This window comes from Buteo buteo, chromosome 19 (assembly GCF_964188355.1).
Source record: "Buteo buteo chromosome 19, bButBut1.hap1.1, whole genome shotgun sequence".
Taxonomy (NCBI): domain Eukaryota; kingdom Metazoa; phylum Chordata; class Aves; order Accipitriformes; family Accipitridae; genus Buteo; species Buteo buteo.
In genome coordinates, this window is record NC_134189.1 from 16,745,999 (window position 1) to 16,769,509 (window position 23,511).

The 23,511-nt window shown below is 36.0% G+C and overlaps 1 protein-coding gene across 11 annotated transcripts in view; it reads left to right on the plus strand.

Moving 5' to 3' along the window:
- Positions 1-22,718, plus strand: part of PLEKHA5 (pleckstrin homology domain containing A5) — a 170,128-nt gene extending 147,410 nt beyond the window's left edge. For 8 of the 11 annotated variants that reach the window (XM_075051335.1, XM_075051338.1, XM_075051340.1 and 5 more), the window contains 14 exons: positions 765-827; positions 1,973-2,053; positions 2,188-2,337; positions 3,741-3,842; positions 4,959-5,070; positions 5,323-5,369; positions 7,026-7,143; positions 11,048-11,163; positions 12,714-12,923; positions 14,911-15,069; positions 16,389-16,513; positions 17,344-17,489; positions 18,673-18,777; positions 21,836-22,718. In XM_075051335.1, the coding sequence (XP_074907436.1) occupies positions 765-827; positions 1,973-2,053; positions 2,188-2,337; positions 3,741-3,842; positions 4,959-5,070; positions 5,323-5,369; positions 7,026-7,143; positions 11,048-11,163; positions 12,714-12,923; positions 14,911-15,069; positions 16,389-16,513; positions 17,344-17,489; positions 18,673-18,767 (1,524 nt within the window). In that variant the 3' untranslated portion in view covers positions 18,768-18,777; positions 21,836-22,718. Of the gene's footprint in view, positions 1-764; positions 828-1,972; positions 2,054-2,187; positions 2,338-3,740; positions 3,843-4,958; positions 5,071-5,322; positions 5,370-6,279; positions 6,469-7,025; positions 7,144-11,047; positions 11,164-12,713; positions 12,924-14,910; positions 15,070-16,388; positions 16,514-17,343; positions 17,490-18,672; positions 18,778-21,835 lie in introns of those variants that run through there. The other 3 variants (XM_075051347.1, XM_075051336.1, XR_012653600.1) reach the window with 3 other exon arrangements.
- Positions 22,719-23,511: the final 793 nt, after the last annotated feature.

Below are 23,511 nucleotides of genomic sequence, written 5' to 3' on the forward strand. Positions count from 1 at the left end.
TGCCCCTCCAGCCTTCTTGCTGGCTGGGCATGAGAAGCTGAAAAATCCTTGACTTAGTCTAAACACTACTTAACAACAACTAAAAACATCAGTGTGTTATCAACGTTCTTCTCATACTGAACCCAAAACATAGCACTGTACCAGCTACTAGGAAGACAATTAATTCTATCCCAGCCGAAACCAGGACAACTCTGTTGGAGGGGAGGGAGTCCATATGAAAAAGTAGGCAGAAAGGTATTTGGTGGCACTTACTGGGCATATGTCTGTAATGAGATATTTTACACATACCTTGTATACTTAGGTCATTCTGTTCTGATTTCGGATTCACATCAGAATATCCTCCTTGTGAACAGACTTGATCTTAGCGGGCCTAGAGTAGTTAATTCCAAGTAGAATGAGCCCCTGGGTTTAGAATGCACATAAGAAAACGTACATAATGATGTATAACTTTGTCTAGGTGTACTCTGGCGTTTTCATCTTCCTACATAATCCATACTTGATTGAGTTAGTGGTACATCTTTAAAAATCCAATTTCATTAGAAACATAGTGTATTAAGTTAATGCAACTTTCTACTGACAGTCTGCTTGACATCCCATTTACTTATCTTCATTAATACATACTGGCTAAAAATATATTGTTCAATATAGTATGTTTGACTTTCAAGCAAAAGCTGATTTTGCCATTAAAACTCTTAAGCTGAACAGTAGTTTCATTTTTGTAGTCCAATTAAGTTGGTTTATGGCATTATTATTCTTCCTTATAGTTAACACAAGAAGAATGTAGGGGTACACTATACAAATATAGAACTGAAGAGCTGGATATTGATGTAAGTAATTTGTATTTCTTCTTCCTTGGAAATGTTGGTATTTGTCTCTTTATTTTGATAATAGTTTCCCCCTTGACTTTAGGGTTTGAAACACACTTCATATAGGTGATTACCTATAGAAATTGCTTTGTGAAACTGAGGGGCATAAGACTCTTTTTGTAATAAGCTTCTAACTTGCAGGAGGTATTATCTTTTAGGCTGTAATTTCACATATTATATCTGTTCAAAGCTGCATTGCTTCCTGAAAGGAATTAATTACTTTAGAACGGGAAAACTCTGTAGTTGTAGTTCAGTTATAAGCATGAGATGTATTTTCTCAGGAAATATGACCGATACTGCAAAACTGAAATTTGGCATGGGTAGTTACCATTCAGAGTATCGGGTTGCTAGTTACTAAAGAAAAGGCACTTGGTGTAAAATTGGTGGTGAAAAATACACTCATATAGTCATACTGTATATGCATATATGCATGTCTAGTCATTCTTGCACAATGCAACTAAGAGTAGACATAATGATTTAAGGTTTGTTATATTAAGAATAAAAAAGAAAGCAGGCTTCCAGTGTTTTCTTAGATTAAAAAGTCAGAGCAGCACAAACTGAACAAAAAAGGTTGTTCAAATAAAAAAGTAAACTGTTTCAAATTGGTTAGAGTGTGCTGAACTGTTATTTGCTCAAAGTGGAGCTGGAGTGGAACAGTTTTAGTCATAGCTGAGCCTTGGTAAGAGCTAAAACAGAGCAGAGCGTGGATAGTACTACTATTAAAAACTACCACCAGAAATAAACCATGGGAAAGGCTGCAAAAGTAATACAATGTTCTTTTGGCAATAATACTGAGGAATATGTAAATTTAAAATGTATTTAATACCTATTATTAAGTTGTAAAGATTTAGCTGTAGAATCACAAATTATATGTTTTCAGCCATGCTGTTTCAAGTTATAATAACAATTATTTCATAGTATCTTAAGAGGGTTTCTTAAGGTTAATTTGAAAATGCAAGACTGATGCCTTAATAATTTTAGAATTCTTATTTTGTGATAATAATATTTTATATAGATTCATGTAATGATTTGATTAAGTTATATTTTGATTACTGAAGATGTTAAAAATGAAATCCTAATTGCAATCATTTTCTGTTATATACTAGGCTAAGCTTAGCCGTTTATGCGAACAAGATAAAGTTGTACAAGCACTGGAGGAGAAGCTTCAACAGCTACACAAGGAGAAAGTAGGACAATTGTATTTATTACCTAAAGTGGATGTTATTTTACATGCTTATTATTAGAACATTGATAACTGAAATAAAATTAAAATCAGGCTAATGATGCAGAACATTAAAAATAATTCTTTTTATTATAATAGTACACGCTTGAGCAAGCTTTGCTATCAGCAAGTCAGGAGATAGAAATGAATGCAGATAATCCTGCAGCCATACAAAATGTAGTCTTACAGAGAGATGACCTGCAGAATGGACTACTTAGCACTTGTCGAGAAGTATCGCGAGCTACTGCAGTAAGTAATACGTTCTTGCCAGTAAAACTCAATGAAGCATTAAATGATGATCTTCATGTTCATATTCTTAATTGGGTTGTGTTTGGTTATTTTTCATTACGTTCCAACAAAACTCAGTTGTCTTTTACTTGCTTGTATTTTTGACAAAGGCAGCTGGAAAGTGATATTTTCACTGTATTCATCGAGTAGTTTTTTGGTTTGGGTTTTTTTTTTGACCAGGAATTAGTGCACACTGACTTTAATAGGTGTGGTAATTTTAATCTACATAATATGAAAAATTGATTACAGAAGAAGTAAATAATGTAAATAAGCTATTTCATATGATGGCAAAATAGTAGCAAGTGCAAACTTTATCAGCTATTCAATCAGATAGGCGATGTATTTTAACAAATATTTTAAGGTGTAGGATAAAAAGAAGAAAAGATTATACTGTCATGGTCTTTTAATAGTGGGCCATTATATTTAAAAGATCTTTCAAGTTATGCACTTTCAAAAGCCTAAAAAAAAAAAAAAAAAAAAGGGAATTGTTATTTACTGTCTTTTTCCACTTCATGATGGTTTCTACACTGAAATGACAAGGCAAAGAATCATTTTTCCCTATGTATGTATATATATTCAAAAAGGTATTTCGGTGTTAAATTCCAGTGGTTTGCTGTGGTGAAACTGATACAAAGCAGGCCATGAAATACTGGTTTTAGTCTGAACGTTAGACTATGTTGTAAAAGGAATTGGTTGGACAACGAAAAGGGAATTAGGGGAAAGGAAATCCTCAAGATCTACTTTCCCTCATTAAGTTTTTAATTTATGCTAAATTGAGTAAATTGCTTGATGTAGGCTTAAAAAGTGAGATAGTAGAGCTGACCTCAAAAAAGATTTTCTTTTTGCACCTTCTCCCTTCTGGTGTTTGTAGTTTCACATATGTAAAATCATGGTGTATTAGCAGGCTTGGAGCATTCACGGGTAACCTCACAGGCAGGGTTGGATGACTTATGTTTGTCGTGCATAATACATTGCATATACATGCACATGCTGTGCACTCACATATATGTATTCTATGTGATAAAAGAGACAAATTTGCATACATTTTTGTGGGTTTTCTGCCTCGGTGGAAGGACAGCTTAAGACCCACATGCCTGCTGACTATAAAGACATATTCTGAAGATTTTGCCCTTGCCTATATTTTTTGTTTGTGAAAAGACAAAATGCTGTTTGTTTGAATTCCATTCAGTATCATTAGAAAATCAAAAAGGTGTTTAAACATTGCATTCTCTAAAATACATATTTATTTATTGCTGATATCCATTTATGTATTACTTCCTTAAGTTTCATGCCACTGAATAAAGAAAAATTTATTATTTTTTTTTTTACTTGAATGTGCATCTCTAATTCTTTACTTCTGTTAGGAACTGGAAAGAGCTTGGAGAGAATATGATAAACTGGAGTATGATGTAACAGTTACAAGGAACCACATGCAGGAGCAACTTGATCGGCTTGGAGAAATTCAGGTGTGGCATAGCTCTTAAAGTACACTTAAGTCACTTCCATTTTCTATGATTTTGTTTAAAAACTACACAAATGAAAAAAGGGGGACATGTGCTGCGTGAGCTCCCAAGGTATAAAAAGAAATGAGAAGTCTGTAAGCTCTGAAGAGGTCTTCAGCTTTTCCTGGTTTTTTTGAAGCTATAGCACTGGTTTTCCTGTGTCTAGAAGCCTCCTCTTTCTGTTTCAGTGATGGGGTCCAAAAGGGGGTAGTTTTCTCAGACTTTAATTGCCATGACAGTCATATTAAATCTTCGCATAAATTCTTCCATTTAACTGAATATTTTAAAATGTAATTAAATCATTCTATCAAAATAAATTATAATAAAAAATATTCTAGGCATTGCTTCAGGTCTTGCATATGAAGAGTTCTGACGTGTATCTTATTACCTCAGTGTGCTGTGGAGGATTGGACAGGTAGTATAAGTTCTGAATTTCTCAGGAGATCTTTCTGAGACACACACACACACAGAGATGCGCAGGCAGAGATGTGCATACATTATCTGGAGTGGGCAGATGGGTGTGGTCCATGCTGGGAGGCATTAAAGGCTGTTTGCTCCAGGGATTGATTTTCTATGCAGCTATGAGAGGCAGATTACAAGGAAGCCCAAGAGCTGAGAAATTTGTGTTATGCAGTCCAAAGCACGCATGACCAAAGCATGCGAATAGGCCCACAGTTCATATGCTAGAATGCAAACACCATGCTCATCAGCACCTATTTTAGGGTTGGAACTGATGATTCCTTTTCTTTTGTTGTAAGACTCCTGTGCAAAGTTTGCTTGGATTTTCTTTGGAGACAGTAGATACAATTCTATTCCTAAATGGAGTTTGAACTAGCAAATTGCTGTCAAATTAACTGCCACATTATGAAATTAGTTAATCTTACACTTCTTATTTCTGATAATATTTGAATGTTGCACTTTTATGGGAAAGGAGAGTGTCTGTCATTACTGCACTTTTATTTTCCTTCATTGGGAAAGGATACACAGTGTAATCTAAAGAAAGAAAAGGGTTTTCTGTTTTTTTTCCGCTTGCAGTGTATTCTAATTTATTTCCTATATATGCTGTTTATTTACTGGCAGACTGAGTCGGCAGGGATACAGCGTGCTCAGATTCAGAAGGAACTGTGGAGAATTCAAGATGTCATGGAGGGTTTAAGTAAACATAAACAGCAAAGAAGCTCTTCAGAGGCAGGTAAACCGATTGCTTTTATCTCATAGGAAGTGTGTTTGGATCATACACATTTTTGAAGGATAAGGTCCACAGTTGCTTTTGCATTTTTGAAAAAAATGGTAAAATTGCTGAGAAAAGAAGAAAGCAATCATCTATTTTAAGTTAATGCTTTCTATAATTGATAGCAACAGGTTATAATTCATAATTTAAAAGCTTTTTATTGAAAACAATTTTTCTCTTTCTTTCTACATCTTTCCCCCTCCCCCTGAACAGGCATCATGGGATCAAGGACATTTTCAGCTATTAAATATAAAAATGAGGTATGGTTTTAGCATATTTACCATTTTATCATCACTGAATTTCTACTATACCTATGATAAAAGTGAACATTATAATAAATTGTTTTAAGCATGTCTGAAGTATGTATGCAGTATGTTTCTGTGAAAATATTGCATTATGAATTAGTTTTAAAGACTGATACCTCCACTAGTGGTTCTAACATGTTCATTTGTTCTGTGTCTTTGTATTCTCACTGGTATGTTTCTCTTTTCCATTTCTCACCTTTTCCTCTCCCTAGGCTCTTACCCTAGAAATATAAACCCTGACTTACGGATTTGTTTTCTACCCACCATACTTTTCATGGGAAGAAATACATTGCTTTATATGTCTATTCACATATTGAGCTGGGTTCTCAGATGGCGAGAGCACCCACAAGAACAGCTGAAACTGTGGGAGCTCCCAAATGTTCAATTCCTCTGAAAATCTGGCTAGAAGTTACAGTTTTAAAGGGACATTGTCATGGTTATCTAAAGTGTATGCAATATACATCTGGCTTACAGAACTTTCTAAAAGTCTGATTTATGTAAAAATCTTAAAAAGATACTGAATTTAATTTTTAGAAGGATGATTCAGAGAGTTCATACGTGTCCAGCAGAAAGCGCAGGTGTTAGAATTGAAAATCTTGATAAGCTGAATAACGAAACTATTGAAGTATTTCAGTCTAGGTGGTAGTAATAAAATGCTAGCAAATGAACAAAAAAAAAACCAAAGAAACCCAAAGAAAAAGCTCTCTTGGCCTTTTTTTTTTTTTTTTTTAATAGTGTGACATTGTCCCTTTAATTCCACAGTCTATAGCTGGTGTAGCTATGGTAATATATTTTTCTTTTTAAGTTATAAATAATTGTAACAGGTGTGCACATCTAAATAAGGTGACTATTCTACAATCTTTAGGAAGAGGAAGTAGTCCCACCTCGTCCTCCACTCCCTCGGTCCTATGACTTTACAGAGCATCCTCCCATAATCCCCCCTCTGCCCAGTGATAGCAGCTCCTTGCTCTGTTATAGCAGGGGCCCAGTACATCTGCCAGAAGAAAAGAAGATTCACCAAGTGCAAGGATATCAGAGAAATGGATCTTACTGTGTAAGTGGCTTAAACTGCCACATTGTTCTTGAAGCATCCCCCTTCCTTTGCACAGTCACAATTTTTATTTTGTCATCTGGCTACTTTTGTGTTAAGTTTCTGCTTTTGTTTACTTAGCTTTCTTTATAGCTCCATCATTTGCTCTTCATGTTTTCCTGTCATACATTCTGCACTTATATAAAAAGTCTTAAGACTTAAATGATTGTCTCTGAGTAAATTTCAGAAAATTAGATTCTTCTACTCACAAGTTCTCAAAAAACTCGAGGCTCAGAATCAGTTTTTGCTGAAACCTTATACAAATTTGTTTACTGAAAATCATTTAAACGAAAAAAAAAACCCTCCGCATTTTTATGGCAATTTTTTCTGTAATTTCTGAGTCTGCAAATGTTGTTACTCAAACTAACTACAAAGAAATACTGCTGCAATAGTGCTTGAACAATGAAACATTGTCTTAAAGTGAGAACAGAGTCATCACAAAATAACTGTTTTGAGTCTTAAGACATAAATGCTTGTACAAAAATGCCTGTTTATTTACCTTATAACTTGCCGTTCCTCAGGGTCCTGATTATAGGCTTTATAAGAGTGAACCAGAGTTAACTACAGTAGCAGAAGTGGATGAGTCTAATGGCGAAGAAAAAACAGAACAGATTTCAGAATCAGAATCTACTGCTAAAGGTTTGTCCCCAGGCATGGTGTTTACAACCTTTCAGCCTTTTTCACAAGGAATACAAACCTTTAATTGTGTTATAGAAGCTATATCCTCTTTTGCTTTTTGTAGCATGTCCATTTCTTAGTATGATGAAACAGCTTTCATGATAAAATAATGATTTAATTATATGACGAGAAAGATTTCAGTCAATTACACTGCAGAAAAATCAAACATTACACTCACCAACAACCCTGAAATCCTTATTGACACCATGTCTAATCACATCACTCACATTCCCCACACACCATTCCCTTGAACAATTACCCATTTTATGTTCTTGCCCTTGAACAATTATTCAGTTTTTGAATCAAGCTCCCGATGTTATGTCACTGGAACGTCCAAAAAGGCAGCACCACAGAATTTTCAGGCTCTCATAAGGCAGGGAAACAATGTCTTTTTCTTTTTTTTAATCTTGTAATTGTTGAATTGCCTTCTGTCCTCTGATATAATAGGAATAATGATCATGACCTTGGAGTGTACAGACAATAAAGGTCTTTGCAATTGCTAAATGCTTTAGATTCTTCTCTTCATCTAGCTTCCATAAAGGCTACTAATTGCTTGGTAGAGTCTTTTACCAGGAAGTGCTTCTCAATTCTGTTTGTTAAAACACACAGAATAGTTTGTTAAAGGTGACTTCAGGAACAGCAGCTTGAGCACCTCCCCAAAAACATATTAAGAGCTTTTAGAAAAAGTAACTAAACTTACCTATTTTTTTTTACCGTAATGTTTCCAGTGCCAGAAAGATCACTGCCTTCTGTTCTGCTACTTTGACTAAGGACGTACATAGCAGGCTGGTGCAACAGTACCAGAATTTGACCAGGAACAATGGCCATATAAGGATATTATTTTCATCAGAATGGTAGTGGAGGTTTTTAAAACTAAGGTTAGCATACAGTTTGGGTGTAAACAATGTGAATGGCCCCCTGATATATAATGCAATTAAGCTTGCACTTACCAGACAATTAGTCAATTCAGATTCACCATGGTATTTGCTGAGGTTATAATGTTCACTTAAGATAGATATTAAATTTCTTTTAACTTGGTGGTTTAGCCTGAGATTTGCTAATCATCAGCTACCTAAATTGAGGAAGCTGCCTTTCTGACAACATGCCTAGGTTTTATTGACCTGTGGTGTTCCAGATTATTTATAGTAATTTATGACAGGAGGGAAAGTAATTATCAAGACAATACAAGAAAGCCTACACTGACTACATAAAGCAAACCAATACTTTTTGAGCACCCCAATCTGCTTTCTTTTTTCTTCTATAAAGACATAAGTAATTTTATTATGTCCATTTGTAGAAAAACAGTCCTCAGTAAGGGAAAGCAGTAATACAAATTCTTCTAATATAAATAATATTTAGAGGAGAGGGGGAGAATAGCTGCAGTGGTAGCAAGCAGCAAGAGGCTTTTTATCTCTTAAACAACAATGAAGTGGGTTTATCATAGCTGTGTTTTATCATCCGGTCCATGCTTTTGGGCATGTGAATTTTCTAACTGATATTTCTTGTTCTGGAAATTCACTTATAATAACAATCCCCATGCAGTAGGAAAAGTAGAACCATTACTGGTTGTTTGGGGGTTTTATAGTGTGTATGCCATTACAACTATATGCTGTTTCAACATTTTTATGCCATTCTATCTTAACAGTTTATAAGCTGAAAAGGAAACAAACTCAAAGGCAGCTCATCTCTGCAATTCTTCTTTCTTGCTGTTTTAAGTAGTCAAATTACATAGTTTCCTATTGAGGGTGGTTCTAAAAATTAGTAAATTTCAGAGGAAATGTAAAAATGGTTTTCTAGTTCATTGTGGTTGTTTGTGTACTAGACACTTCTCATGTCAGCCATTTCCCTCTCTTTTCAAATGTCAACAATCAGAGAAATGTTTTCATGAGACTATGTAAGGTAACCCTTACAGCTGTCTGCAAGCAGAGGAGTATTTATGACCTGAGTGGTACATAAAGGTAACACAAAAAGAAAACGGACTTCAGCTGTGGTTTATCCTTTCTATGTCTAAAGGAGACCTAAACTGTTGCTTTATAGTTTTTGTTTTGAATGATGGATTTGGCATTCAAATACTTTCAGACTATTTTGTCAGCCTATCAAACAATTTGGAGAAAGAGTTGAGTCTTCACCGAGTCAATATTTCCTCTCAAATCTGTGCAAGCTCAGGAAAAACAAGGAGAAATAATTTGGCTATCAAAGAAGATATTATATCTGGTTTTTAGGTGAAATCAGCAAGAAAACAATATTTTTTAATAGTTTGATTTCCTGTATGTATCAAGAAGCAGAAACGAAGAGTGTGTTATTTATCTGTATAATTTGGTAAATTTTAACTTACTTCAGTTTTCTATCAGCTTAATTATATTTTGGCAGGGCTTCTCTAAGTAGAAAACTAGTGGCGGATATTGTTACGAGAGGCTGAATGTAGTGGACGTCAGGACACAGAATATCCTCAACTCCCGACCAGACGGAGCCTGGCTGCTCTGGTTCCCTATCCCTAAGTAGAGCGAGCTGCAAGGCTGAGGATATAGTCCCACTGTGCATAAGCACAGCCACAGCTGACCACAACAGATAACACAAGCAGGTTTGGGACCGGTGCCATTACAGGCACAGCATAAACAAGACCAACACTCGCATGACAGTGGAACAACACAAATAGCATGGTCCTATTCTCACTCACCAGCTGACCAGGCTCAAAGCCTGCTAACTGATCTCCTGCACATCTAGACATGAGCACATGTGTGCATACCCACTAATGAGTCCCTGCAAAAGTTGGCCAGACCTATGGTATCTTCGTCTGCCAACTCTCAGTACCTCTGGCCTCTCCAGTATCTGAATCCTAGACCTAAGGTCTCTTGGACAGCTGGCTCCCATACCTCGTATTCTGCTTGCCATGTAGTCTTGTCTTCAGTTTGCTAGCATCTCACAGACAGAAGGTTCCCCCGGTAGCAGGTCCAGACCTATGGTCCCTGCAGTAACTGACCTGAAGAACTGCAGTCTTTCCCATCTTTGGCCCCCAGACCTATGACCTCTCTGTAGCTGGCTCCTACTCGCAAGCTGGCCAGGCTTGAAGATCACTACTATCTCCCACGCTCTCACAGAAGGGAAAGCTACTCCATGGAAAATACTTAAGAATAAAGTTTAATAAGAACATAGGCCAGACTGCAATGCTAAGGCACAGGGCTAGGTCAGACAAGCATACTGACAAACGCCTTGTTTGTGCAAAGCTGGCCCCTTTTACTCCCCGTTCTCTCTCTTGTTCCATGCCTGTTCTTTCCCATCCACCTTGCCCCATCCCTTCTGCAGTTTTTGTTTCCTCCCAGATGAACAACCCACCCACAATTACTTTTTGTTCATTAGTCCCACTTTTGCTAGATTTTGTATGTTTGACACCATTATCTAGGTAAGCTTGGCTGGAACTGGTAGCACTGGTATGGCTACCTAGGCGTTCTGCTGGCCTTGCAAACCCTATTCCACAAAAAGTCCCCGGTGTGGCCGTCCACTTAGCTGTGAAGTTTAGCCATCTTTCGTGTAATTCCCCCCTAACCATCTGTGAAATCTAGCCATTCCACACAGCACTAACTTCTGTCTGTTCCTCACAGACAAAATTTTTGCATTTATATTTTTATGTCCAGCAATTTCTTGAGCCATGTGCAGTAGTTTCCCCATGTTCTATTCAGCTAAACCTCAGGCTGGGGGCTAGTCTACTGCCTGTGTACCTTAACAGATGTGGTAGTTAGGCATTAAGATCTTTGCTGTCTTTTGAAGAATAGTGTCCAAGGCTGACAATGTGTATTTTCTAGAAAACAATGAACTGGTTTGGCAATGTTTTGCATAGAGCTTAGTATATTGCTTTACTGTTTCGCAGGCTCACATTTTCCTGTGGGAGTTGTACCACCCAGAACCAAGTCACCAACACCAGAGTCTTCAACAATAGCATCCTATGTCACTTTGAGGAAGAATAAGAAGATAGATCTAAGAACGGTACTTTAAAATAACCTTTGAGTATTGATGGACAGCGATGGGTTCACTTCTAAGTTTAATTTCTGTAGTTACTTCAAAAGTTGTAGTTATGTTTTTGATTTTCTTTACATAAAACTTGCTGTTATAAAAATGTGCTAGGTTAATGGAGACAGCTGTAGAAAGAATGACAAAATTATAAAGGTCGTGCATGTTAAACTGCATAGAGATTTCCCTAATCTCAAACTGGGCAAGAACTAAATGGTAATGATATATCTACTAAGCTACTGAAGTTCACACCTGAGTTGAAAGGACAGGCAGCATCTTAGGCTAAAACTTTTGGAGGACTTGTATTTGGCTTCTGGGGCAATTGAACAGCCCTTTTATAACAAATATCAGTTTTATTTATTTTATTACTAAAATTATTTGGGGAAAAAACTAAAGCAGCCAGAAAATAAGGGTACAGCAAGTAATATGTGGGCTTTAAGCCTGGAATTTCAGATTAGAGAGTCCTGTAGTCTCTGGGTTGAAGACAAAAGTTTACAGGTAGTTCAGGCAGAAGGGAGGAAAAGTTTTGCCATAGTTGTAGCGTGAATAGAACAGGAGAAATTGTAGGAAGAACGGGAGAGGAGAGAGAAACTCACAGGATGTTGACTGGAGAAAGAACACCACTTTTCAGAAGTGAAATCAGTTACTGTGAATGTACTGAATGCAGCTGATTAGCCAGAAGTAAATTTTTTTCTGTCTTACAAAGTACAGAACTATCTGAAAAACAGTGAATTTCAAGAACAGAGTAGGTAAAGTGATGGTTGTTATTTTGGGAATAATATAATGCTTTGAATTACAGATTTTTAAATAGCCATAGAATCATTTAGGTTGGAAAAGACCTTTAAGATCATCGAGTCCAACCATAAACCTAACACTGCCAAGTCCACCACTAAACCCTGTCCCTAAGCGCCACATCTACACGTCTTTTAAATACCTCCAGGGATGGTGACTCCACCACTTCCCTGGGCAGCCTGTTCCAATGCTTGACAGCCCTTTCGGTGAAGAAATATTTCCTAATATCCAATACAAACCTCCCCTGGTGCAACTTGAGGCCATTTCAGTTTGTTTCAGCCTGTACTTGCCATTAAATGATGCCCAGCTGTAGTTTTTCTTGAAATAAAAGGGCAGAAATCACTATTAAATCAACTGGTATAAATGTCCTGGATCATTAAATTTCTATTATGTTTTTGTCTCAGCCAAGTAACTTGTGTTTGCCTGTTGTATAATGTCTAGTAAATTGTTTCAACTTGATAGGATGGCTTTGAGAGAGCATCTACCCATTCTCTTAATGTTTATCATTGATGGCGACAATGTCACTGTTCAACAAATCAAATTATTCCTTTTTTTTTCAAATTTCATTGTTCATTTATTAATAATTGGTTCTTGTACTTTCTTCACATACATAGGAGATCTTTACTTGCCCACAATTCTTCTGCTTCTTAGTAAATCATTAGGTGATCTTTTCTGGCAAACTAAACAGTTTAGAATCTTGCTTTTTTAATGAATAAATATATATATTATTTCAGGAAAGACCAAGAAGTGCAGTGGAGCAGCTGTGTCTTGCAGAAAGCACACGGCCTCGAATGACTGTGGAGGAACAGATGGAAAGAATAAAGAGACACCAACAAGCTTGCCTGAGAGAGAAGAGGAAAGGACTCAATATTATTGGTGTTTCAGACCAGTCTCCTTCACAGAGTCTGTCATTTGTCAGAGAGAATCCATTCAAATTGGCACAGGTGGGTCCCACATTATTCAAAAACTTTAATGTGTCTTGTTAAAAGAGAAAAGTTACAAAACTGTTCTTTTTCCAAAAGATCACACTGGGTTGGGGGGGGGGGGGGGGAATGGTTGTTTTTTGGTTTTGTTTTGGTTTTTTTTAACACTGATTTGGAAATGCCACCTTCTATGTTTTGTATGCATTTTAACATCTGATTTTCCGAAGCCAGATTAAATGCATTGCACTGTTAAGAAGTCACATATTTCCAAAGAAGTTTTAGTTGTGGGTTTTTTTTTTCCCTCTGAGCATCCTAAGCTGCCTTCAGAGCTATACAAAAGTTACTTTTCCTTCAACAGCATTGGATCCCCAGAATATACTGAATTCAAGTTTGGCCTTTGCGTTAGAGCATCTGTATTTGGGCTGACATCATGAGTGCTAGATATGAAGGGGGCTTCTACAAATATTTTTGTGATAACACTGCCTTTCTCAAGAAGACGACACGCAAAGCAAAGCTTTGCAGATGTTTCTTTTTGTAGTTTTTACAGAGGTGTTTGAGCTTTACCACTTTCCTATGGTACCCCTTCCTACCTCAAGGTGAGGAAACTGCAGTCACATTTGTGTCATACCTGCTTAGCCAGCACATTGGGAGCAGAGTGGGGGAAGTGGCCAGATCCTCTGTGCCAGCACTACTTGCTGTACAGACCTGAAAAGAATTTTGTTCATGTCAGCATGTTCTTCAGTCTTCTGTGTGAAATCAGTGCTATGTGGATGAGATAAGAAATTTATAGAATAAGTGAGAATGTGTCTGAATTGAATATTTAGCTAGTCGTCCATGCTACAAAATCACTTTTTCTATCACAACTTTAATTCTTCCAGAATGCTATTTGGCAAAAAGCCCCAAGATATGAGGTATTACACTGTAGTAATAGCTCTTACTTTTAAAAGCATAGTTTGTATGCCTATTGATTTTTATACAGAAAAATGGTGCAATGGCACTAACTGCTGAAAGTCTTTTCAACTGGGGTTTGGTTCTTTAAGAACTGGAGGAGAAAAAGGATTTTATAAACAGCCTACTGTGTAATTTTTAAGTGATTACCAAAATACAATTGCTTCACGATTGTTATTGTTTCTGGACAAGTGTATTATATGGGTGTATACTTTAGTTAGGAAAGTAGAGAGATTGATTTGTGAACTGACTTGCATGGAATTTCCTCTTAACAGTGCATGTGCTAAATCACATGAATTCAACCACAAGATTTACTACTTTCATGGCTCCTATTTTTCTCAGCCCTAGTACTTAGTTTGATAAGACTTATATGAACTCACTTCAGCTTGTTTTGCTACTCTGCCAACATAAAGTTTGCAGTTCACAGTGTTAAATCACATCTACCATCCTTCCTCAAAATTTTTAAATCAAATTATTCTCTCCACAATGGATTTTTATTTTTTTTTTTTAAGGAATAAGTAATATCCTCTTGCATAATCAGCTGCTATGTTGTCCTCTGTTAAATCAGTTAACAGCATAGACTTGGAAGATACCCAAGATAATTGGAGAAAGACACAGTGCACTTGTGTGCAATTTTGTACTGAGAGCAGATTTTTATTCCCCCCCCTTTTTTTTTTAAACCAGGAAAAGCTATTTTTTAAAAAAAAATCAGTGCTTATGAATGCAAATAAGAATGCTACTAAGCCTGTGTGTGACTGAACTAAATATGAATGAAATTTCAGAAGACAAAGGTGACTAATAGAAATGCTGGATATTGGAGGGGGGCACAGAAAGTAAATAATCTTACAGAGAAAAAAATTGTTAGACAGGCTGAACTGTTTTGAAAGGTACAAAAATAAGAAAATTCTAGGTCCTTAACAATTTCCATTTTCCTTATTGCAATGTGGTATACTTAAGGTTTTTTTAAGTACTTTTTTTATCACAGTCAGAGGACAGCAGAAGAACTGAGACTGTGATAACTGTTGTAAGAATATGTCTGTATATCAATTTTGTTCCACAGAATCGAAAAAAGGATGATACCGTATCTAGTAACATGAAGGAATTAGAGAGCACCAGTAAAGAAAGTAATTTGAAACAAAATAATGAGAGTCCTGGAGAAGAAATAGCACAACTAAAACATGATGGAGAACAAGAACATAATTCAAGTTTTACTAAAGAGGTACTAAACTGTCCCTTATTGAACTGTACATCAGCCTGTGTTGCAGTAGGAAAATATTTTGAGCCACAGACAGCAGAGTATGGGAAATTGAGCCAGTTCCTTTTGCTTGGAAGATTAAGATATCTTTTTGGATATAACAAATATTCTATACAGAAGCGCAAAATTGTATCAGATCTGTCTATAGCTGAGATGCTGAATTTTCTTGTATGTGGTCTTCCTAAATTTCATTTTACTTAACTTTATCTGTTACTATCTTGATTGATTGGAAAACTACAAAATTGTGGTCTTTATTTATTTGGAAACAAAACCAATACTGATGTATCTTTAAATAATAATCATTGATCTGTTCATTGCTTAGGATATCCCAGTGTAGTTTTAGACAGTCATTTACTACACCTGACTTTTTTGTTTGGTTGGCTATAGTGCATCAAATAGTTACAGGACGCAGAATAAAACTGACACAACAATTTATATATGGAAGTAGGCAATAACTGTAGTTTTTGCTATATGGTCACTGGATTGATTTCTGTCTTGAAATCGTCTCAAACTCATTTGGCAGTGAGTTACCTTGGTGTTTCTGGTACTAACGTGCCCTGAACACTCAGCAAAAACAGACTGACTGTGAAGAATAGATTACTGGAGTTGTTTCTATGTAATCATATCCTGCTTATAGTTTAATATTTTTTGAAATCTTGTATAGGGGTTTTTTTTCTTCTTTTCTATCCATATTCTTTAATCGTCCTTTGCTTTTCCTTTTCTTCACTCATTTTTCCTTTTGTCTTCCTATTTTATATTTAGCTTTTTTAAACATACGTCTTATGGAGAATGGTATAAAATCAAATAATTAACATCTGTTGTTATTCTTTAAAAACACTTTCGAGATTCTGTTGCTTTGTTAAATATGCATATCTTTTAAAGGAAAATTATGTAACACACTTACGTTGGTTATATCTAATGAAACCTTTAAGAGCAGTGTTCAGGCTTATCAGTAATATATTCCAGTAGCTGGAATCTCTGTTGGCATTGTGAAGAGAGGGATAGCATGAAAAAACAGGCAGGCTGCAATCCAAAGAGTTCAGATAAGTTCTGGAAGTTATTAAGCCAAGCCCTGCCCATTGGCTCTGGTATAAGTTTCAGGATAACTCTATTAACCTGAATGGTATTGATAAAAATTTCTTAAGTTATGTAATTCTGAGTTACTAAGTATACATGATGGCAAAATTTGTCTGTTAATAAAACTGTTTCCTGATACTGTATTTCTTATCTGCCACTTAGTATGTGTTACAGCTTATTGTTTCATGATTTCAATTTTTTTATAGCTGACAAAAACTGATGATATTTTATCAGATGCACATGTTGTATCTGACTCAAAAGTGAGTAATGAAGAGAAAGCAGAAAAGGAAAAGAAAAATAAATTGGAAGAAACACATGATGGTGATATAAGGTAAAAATAAAACAAGATGTGCAAGTTTAAAATAGCCTCTGAACATTATATTTACTAGCTGAATGGACCAAGCAACTAATGAAACACTGCCATAAATACTTATAAGGTATATTTATATGTTTTTGAGTGGTTTACATATAGCGAAATCTGGTGAGAAACCTAACCGCTGCAGGGCTTCAGTGAGAGGTGATGAGTTGGTGGGTGAAGCAATGTTTACTTTCAAGTATTGCCCCAGTTATAAACAGAATATGTTCATAATCCTTGCTTTGGGATACAAAATGTATTTAGTAATGTCAGTTCAAGCTTTGCATTAGTTTATTATGAAAGCTTCAGCCAGGGCTTCCGCAGCAAGCTCTTTACTGCTGATATTTAGGAGCAGGCTAAACAGCTTACTCTGTATCTCCTGCTTTAATTTTTACTTCACTATTTTGGAGTATTGCAGAATTAGAGGAATATCATGTCTTGGATATTCCTTTTTAAGGATTCATAACTTTAGTGTAAGTTACACTGTAGATCCTAAGTGAGTGCTTAGATTAGGTCATAACTTTCTCACAGCACCCTTCAGCAAAATAGATATCGTGGAGTAGGAAACTGCATGAGTATGTAAAAGAAAGGAATTCAGTTTCCAGTACTTTTTTTTTTTTTTTTTAAGTCTAACTTTACGAGGTAGAAGGGTTTCAAAATACGTGCTTAATTTATATTACACAAACTTGCAAGTTGCAATGTTTTTCTATTAACAAAAGAAAATTAAATTGTAACTCCTATACTTAGTGGTTAACACCTGAAATTAAGTTAGACTGAGTTCTAAACGCTGTGCTTTTTTTAACCAGCTTGCAGAGTGTGACCACAGTTACAAACCACAAACCCAAAACCAGCTCAGAAGAAAGTGAAGTAGTTAGTGTTCAGGAGCAAGAAGGGATTATGTCTTCATTTGAATTAGCAGCACAGTCTTCAAAAGCAAATCAGGCAACAGCAGGTATGGAAAAGAGTTTGACTGAAGCACAACTTATACAGTACATATGTAAAACTTTATTTCATTTTGATTATGTCTTTTGATGCTTTGAAACCCTGGTGAATTGAAATTGCTGAGCTGGTCTAGATGTCAAGTGTATGGTTTTATAACGTAGAGGAAAAAAGTGTTTCCCAGCAGAAAATTACAGAAATTCCATTTTTCTGAGGTTTTAATGTAGCATTTAATTCAGGGAATTAAATAACTATTGCCAGAAATTGAGTCATACTATAGTTGTTGGTTGGAGGAAATCCTTCCCTATTCATTTTGTAGAACAGCATCTCAATCCTGGATATATATGGATTATCTACCCTTACCTCCTTGCTAATGGATGGCCTCAGGTATGCCCAAGATGGAGAAATCCTTGAGAGCTGCCAATATATCTAGTAGATTTTGAACTAGCAAGTAAAAGACCCCAGTTCGGTCATGTTTTCAGGAGTAAAAAGAGATGAAGAAACAGAAAACACTAGCTGACTAGTAAAATGACTGGTGGTGTGCTACTCTGCAAGAAGAGAAGGCTGGAATAAAGCAAATTTGTTTGCAAAGAGAAAAAAAGGGGGGGGGGTAGGGGAGGAGGAAGGAAGAAGATAGAATTTAAGATATTATTAGGATATCTAGTGATGGGAATGGCTAAGTAAGCCAAAGGGTTTGATTTATGGATATAAAAGGTGACCTGGACCTTTGTAGTGCAGTCAGCAACCCTTTCTGTGACTTGATAATCAGAACCAGACCTTCTAAGTATATTTTATAGTGCTCAGCAGAATAAAAAATGCTTAGTTAATCTGAGCTGGGACATAAAGGTGGGTCTGGGAGTATCCTGACTAGTTAAATTTTACTGGTTTTTTTCCCCTTACTCTTTGCAACATAAATAGCAAGTCAGCATTCATGTGTCCATTGTTTGTTCCTTTGGTGTTCTACTAGTTGTTTATAGGCCTGAGTAATGATCTTTCTTGAAAACTGCTATGCTCTCCCCTGAAGTTGTGCTTATTGTGCTGATCAGATTTTAAGTCTTTACTTGTGTAGCTTTCATTTGGTTCTGCTTATATTTATTATGGCTTGAAATGATCATTTTCAAGCTTATGTTTATTATGGCTTGAAATCATGCCTTCTGTAACTTGTATTCTTATTTATCTTGCTGTGTGACTCACAGTGAAAAGTTTGCCTTCTTCACCAGAATCGTCATTGTCACCAGCTCCATCTACACAGACACAGCTCACAGAAGGATCACATTTCATGTGTGTATAGTTACAGAGAAGTACGTCTTTTTTTTTTTCCACTCCTCCTGCCATTTTCCTGATATTTTTCTAAGTATATGTATTCTAGTTATTTTTCTAAGAAACATCTGTAGACCATACTTGGCAGACAAAGTTATCTAACAATGTTGAATATAAACTAACTAGAAAACAAAACACATACATGTATGCATTTGCTTGCAAGTAATATATTCTCTAAGTACTAAGAGAAAAGACTAATTGGCTTATCAAGCACATTCTCCACAACTGTCAAGATAATAGCCTTTTGAACTACATGAGAGACCTAAGCTATTACAAAACAGATACCCAGTTAAGCTATGAGCATCAGTGCTCAAGTGCAAATGAATCTTGATGCTTCAGTTGTGGTAATAGGCAACTAGAGCTAGATGTCTTAGTGTTGCGTAGGAGGGAATGGTCTAATGGCCCAAAGAGTTTATAGCTTAAGACATAGATGACTGAGGCATGAGAAACAGGAAGGGAAAAAATGAGGCTAGAAGAAATATAACAATTACAAAACTTTTTTTTTTTTCTTTCTATAGAGATAGCCCTATACAACTTTTCTTCCTTTGTCGTAGTAGGTGATTTCTTCTAGGAATCAAGTTAAAAAGCATGAGTTAGGCTAGATTTACATGTTCATACTTGTAGTGTTACCTACTTAATGAATAGAAATGGAAATGGAAGTAAGCATATTTGTTTATAAAAGTGTTTAAAGAAATTAATAGGATACCAATGTGAATGCTTCAGCACTTTACCAGCATTTAAATCAATCCACGTTTCTTTGTTGTCAGGAAGTACCTGTTTAAATAAGCTTTCTAATAAAAGAATGAACTTTGTTTCAATGGTAATGTTAAATGCCATAGCTAATGTAACTTAAGAAGACTTTAAAATCAAGAAAACTTTAAAATCGAGACATTTTCAGTCATTTAGCATAAGGAGAACTGAAAATGCATTTTTTCATTTACTGTCCCAATCTGCATTGCCAAGCTTTCATCTTGGCAAAATTAGACTTATTATTCATCACAGATAGCTTTCTTGTATGAACTATAGGCAGGAAACTATTCATATTCTTAAAAAAAAAAGGGGGAAAATTATTTTTATCTTTTTCTCGTTTTGAGAGTAGAAAATGCACTCTTCACATTCAATGCTGACACCTGTGTTGCTGGCTTCCTGATGGATGTGGTCTGTCAGGATTAGATTTAGCTTGGACTTTTTTGTACTTTTATTCAAAAGCTTTATTACAGAACTATTTAAAAAAGATAAGTGGGACTATTGAGTTTTTCTGGAACTACTGATTTGTGTTAATACTTTTCAGTTTCACTGTATAAATACACATGCATTTATCATGCATCTCCTTTTCAAATAGGACAAACATTACCCCATCAACTCAGTTTCAGGTCAGTAGTGAAACTGAAACTGCACTGCTGAATTCTGTCCATAGCCACGGTGTGCCTGTCTTGAAAGGAGAAGCAGCCTATAACTTCACCAGGAATCTATTACCAATTGCATTAAGTTGCTTTTAGCTCTCATCATCATCTCCAATGATCAGATCAGCAAATTCATTTTTTTTAGGATTTATGCTAAATATGAGACTAGCAAAAGTGAAGCACTCGCATAGTGATCTGCTTTGTAACTTAATGCCCAAGCCTTCACATCCCACAGTGTGCTGTATCCTTACAGGTAATAGTGTAGCTGTAACATTTCCATGTTAAGTACGGTTCTACGAATAGACCTTAATTGCTTATGACAAAACGGTGCATCTGGGATGGCACTTGTAAAACTAATGCTCTGCATACACATGCCTCACTATAATGAAGAAAGGATTCCAGAACTTAAAATACATTCACTTTGGCTGTTTAGAATTTGAATTGAGTTGGAAAAAGCATTCAACTATGTGCATATACATTCCACGTTTCTTTGCTGCACTTGATGCCACTGTTGGTTGTTTTCTAGGAGCTCTAAAATAAATTCATGCCATGAGCTGGGTCTAGTATACATAGGAGATGTATGAAGCATAGTCTGCTTGCCTGAAGTATTCACTGCCCCTTACCTTCTGGGGCTGCCGCTCCAGTATGCCAGTGCTTTGCTGAAAGATTGGTCTTTTAACGTGCAAGAACTCAGTATGTCTCAGATGCAAGAAATCCTAATGCGGCAGAGGGAACTTCAGAGCTGTGGGATCAGCCCTGTTCATATCCAATGAAATTTTTCAGGCAGCATCTGGAAAATGTATGGTAGATTTCAGAGAATAATGAGGTAATACCTATATTTGGCTTTTATGGTCAATTAGTAAAATGATACTCTTGGCGTGATGCCAGGGGAATTTGGCATAGGGAATCGGTGGCATAGGATATTGTAGGACTAAGGAAAAACCCATTAACACAACGCTACTTTCTTTGTCATGGCTGTTGCTTTGCAAAGACAAATCTGGATGTGTACCACTAACATTTTTAGGTTTTAAGCATTACATTTACACTGAGTAATGGAGGGATAATGAAATCTTATACAGCACCTGGATCCAAAGCTCAGAAGCGTTTTTGCTAACGAACTGTTAAAAGCTATTTATAGAAGTCCTTTCAACAATTACCAAAATGCAGCAAGCTCTGGGTGGAGCACTTGAACTTCAGAACACTTCACAGCTATGCTGCCTTTATGGTGTAGCAACTGTATAATACTGCATCCCTCTTCAAACTGTACCTATCCTTTGTAAGAGCAATTAGGGTCTTTGGTATTATTACCAGTTTTGTATGAAGAACATTTGGAGATGGCCATGTACAACAGGAAAAAACTCTCAGAATAAACAGGCTTTCATACGAAGTTGTGTAAATTTGAAAGAAGCTTGCTTTTGCTTCTTGCTGTCAAAGTATCTTGACAGCAGTATTATTCATCAGAAAAATTGATTTGGGAAACAACTGATTTCTAAAATAATTTATTGTGTTTACACCATTGATGACTACTGCTAGGATGAGGTCAGAAATTCCTTGCTGTGTTTAATCCCAGGAGTTGCTTTATACAGTGTTCTGTTGTCGCTAAAATAGAGTAACGTAATCTATGTCTGTCTTTCAGCACTAATGGCTTCTATTGAAACAATTCATGCCTGAGATGTATGGACCTGACCTATGAAAAGAAGATATTGTACAGTATATTTTAAATCTATGAAATTCATAGTTCTGATGCTTTTGGCCACAGAGCATCATTTTATCACTTCCTGGAAAATGTTTATTCCAAGAGAGCTTTAAATGGCCCACATGTACACTCAACAACCTTCAAATTGTTCTCCTGATACCAGCTTGCTGCTATGATTTCTGTGCACATAAGATAAAGGCTCTTTTTAATGTGCAGCCTACAGTCAGAACTTTATTTGATATTCTCCAGAATTTAATGTTCTTTTAATTATGGATCATACAAGTTTACTTTTTTGCTTCTTTTAGATGCATAACTCAGTTAATTTTACATATCACCACTAAATCTTGTTTTACACTTTTAAAACATTACAATTTATTGTTTTAACATTTTATTTGTAAAATTTTTATATATATATATACATATAGATATATTTAAAATGTGCCATTTTTATTATTGCTTAGTAAAATATGTCCTGTTTCTGCTGTAATTATTTCTTGGTCAGGTTGCAATGTCAGCAGTTACTGCCACACTTCTGTCAATATATACATTAATGTTAGTGGTTACTTTTTCTTAAATAAAATGGAGTGTAGGTATTCTGAGGTACTGGGCTTTTCCTTCATTGGGTTAGGGTGTGTACAGCAATAAGCAGGTTTTCAATCCAGTACTTAGTTTGTGTACAAATGTAATTATGTTCATTGTGTATATATTATACAATGAGCACATACGATGTAAGTATAAGAAGCCACTTACTATTGTTCAAATACGAATGTTCATATCCCATTTCTTTTATAGCATATTAAATAAATGTTGATGTTCTTAAGGACTTGTATGGTTAGTATTTCTTCCAGCAAACAGATGTCACACTGTGTTCCACCTTTTGATGTGGGGAATGCAACAATTCTTATCTCATTGGCGACATCACCTGTCAACCAGAGTAGCAGTGACAGACTCTTAAGAGATTCCAGTCTTCCTCTACAGGAAAGGATAAGGCTGCAACACAGAACAAAAAGACAACCTGAAACCGAGACGCAAGAAATACAGGTTCAGCTTCTGATTCTCCCAGACTTGCATCATGATGTTGGAATAATCACTTAGTCATTCTGTGCCTCCATTCCCTGCCTGTTTACTTAAGAGGTAATAGCCTGTCTTACTGGGGTGTGGTGAGTAGTAATTCAATATTTGCAGATGTTGAATGCCACGTTCAGTGGGGTTAAGGAGAGAAGTATGATGATTCCTTGAGGCTCTGAAATCTGCAAAGCATCTTCCAGAAACTGAAAGAAAACCTGAGATAGTTTGTCAAGTGTCATCATACTACAGATGTTACTAGCTTCACTTTTCCATCTCACACTGCTGTCTGAATTTGCCCAAGACAAAACAGGTTTAGGAAAGAACGATGGAAAATGAAAAGATTTAAGGAAAAGCTTTTGAATCTAGGATATAAAGCTAAGAAATCTTTTAAAGGTTCAGGCAACTGCTGTGTGCTTCAGTGCATGTGTGTGCCATGAGCGGTAAGGCCAGTTTCATACGAAGACGACTGCCAGCTCCTGTTGTGCTTTTTTATCATACAAATCATATCCTGTTCAAGTTAATATTGCTGTTTTAGAGACTATATAATT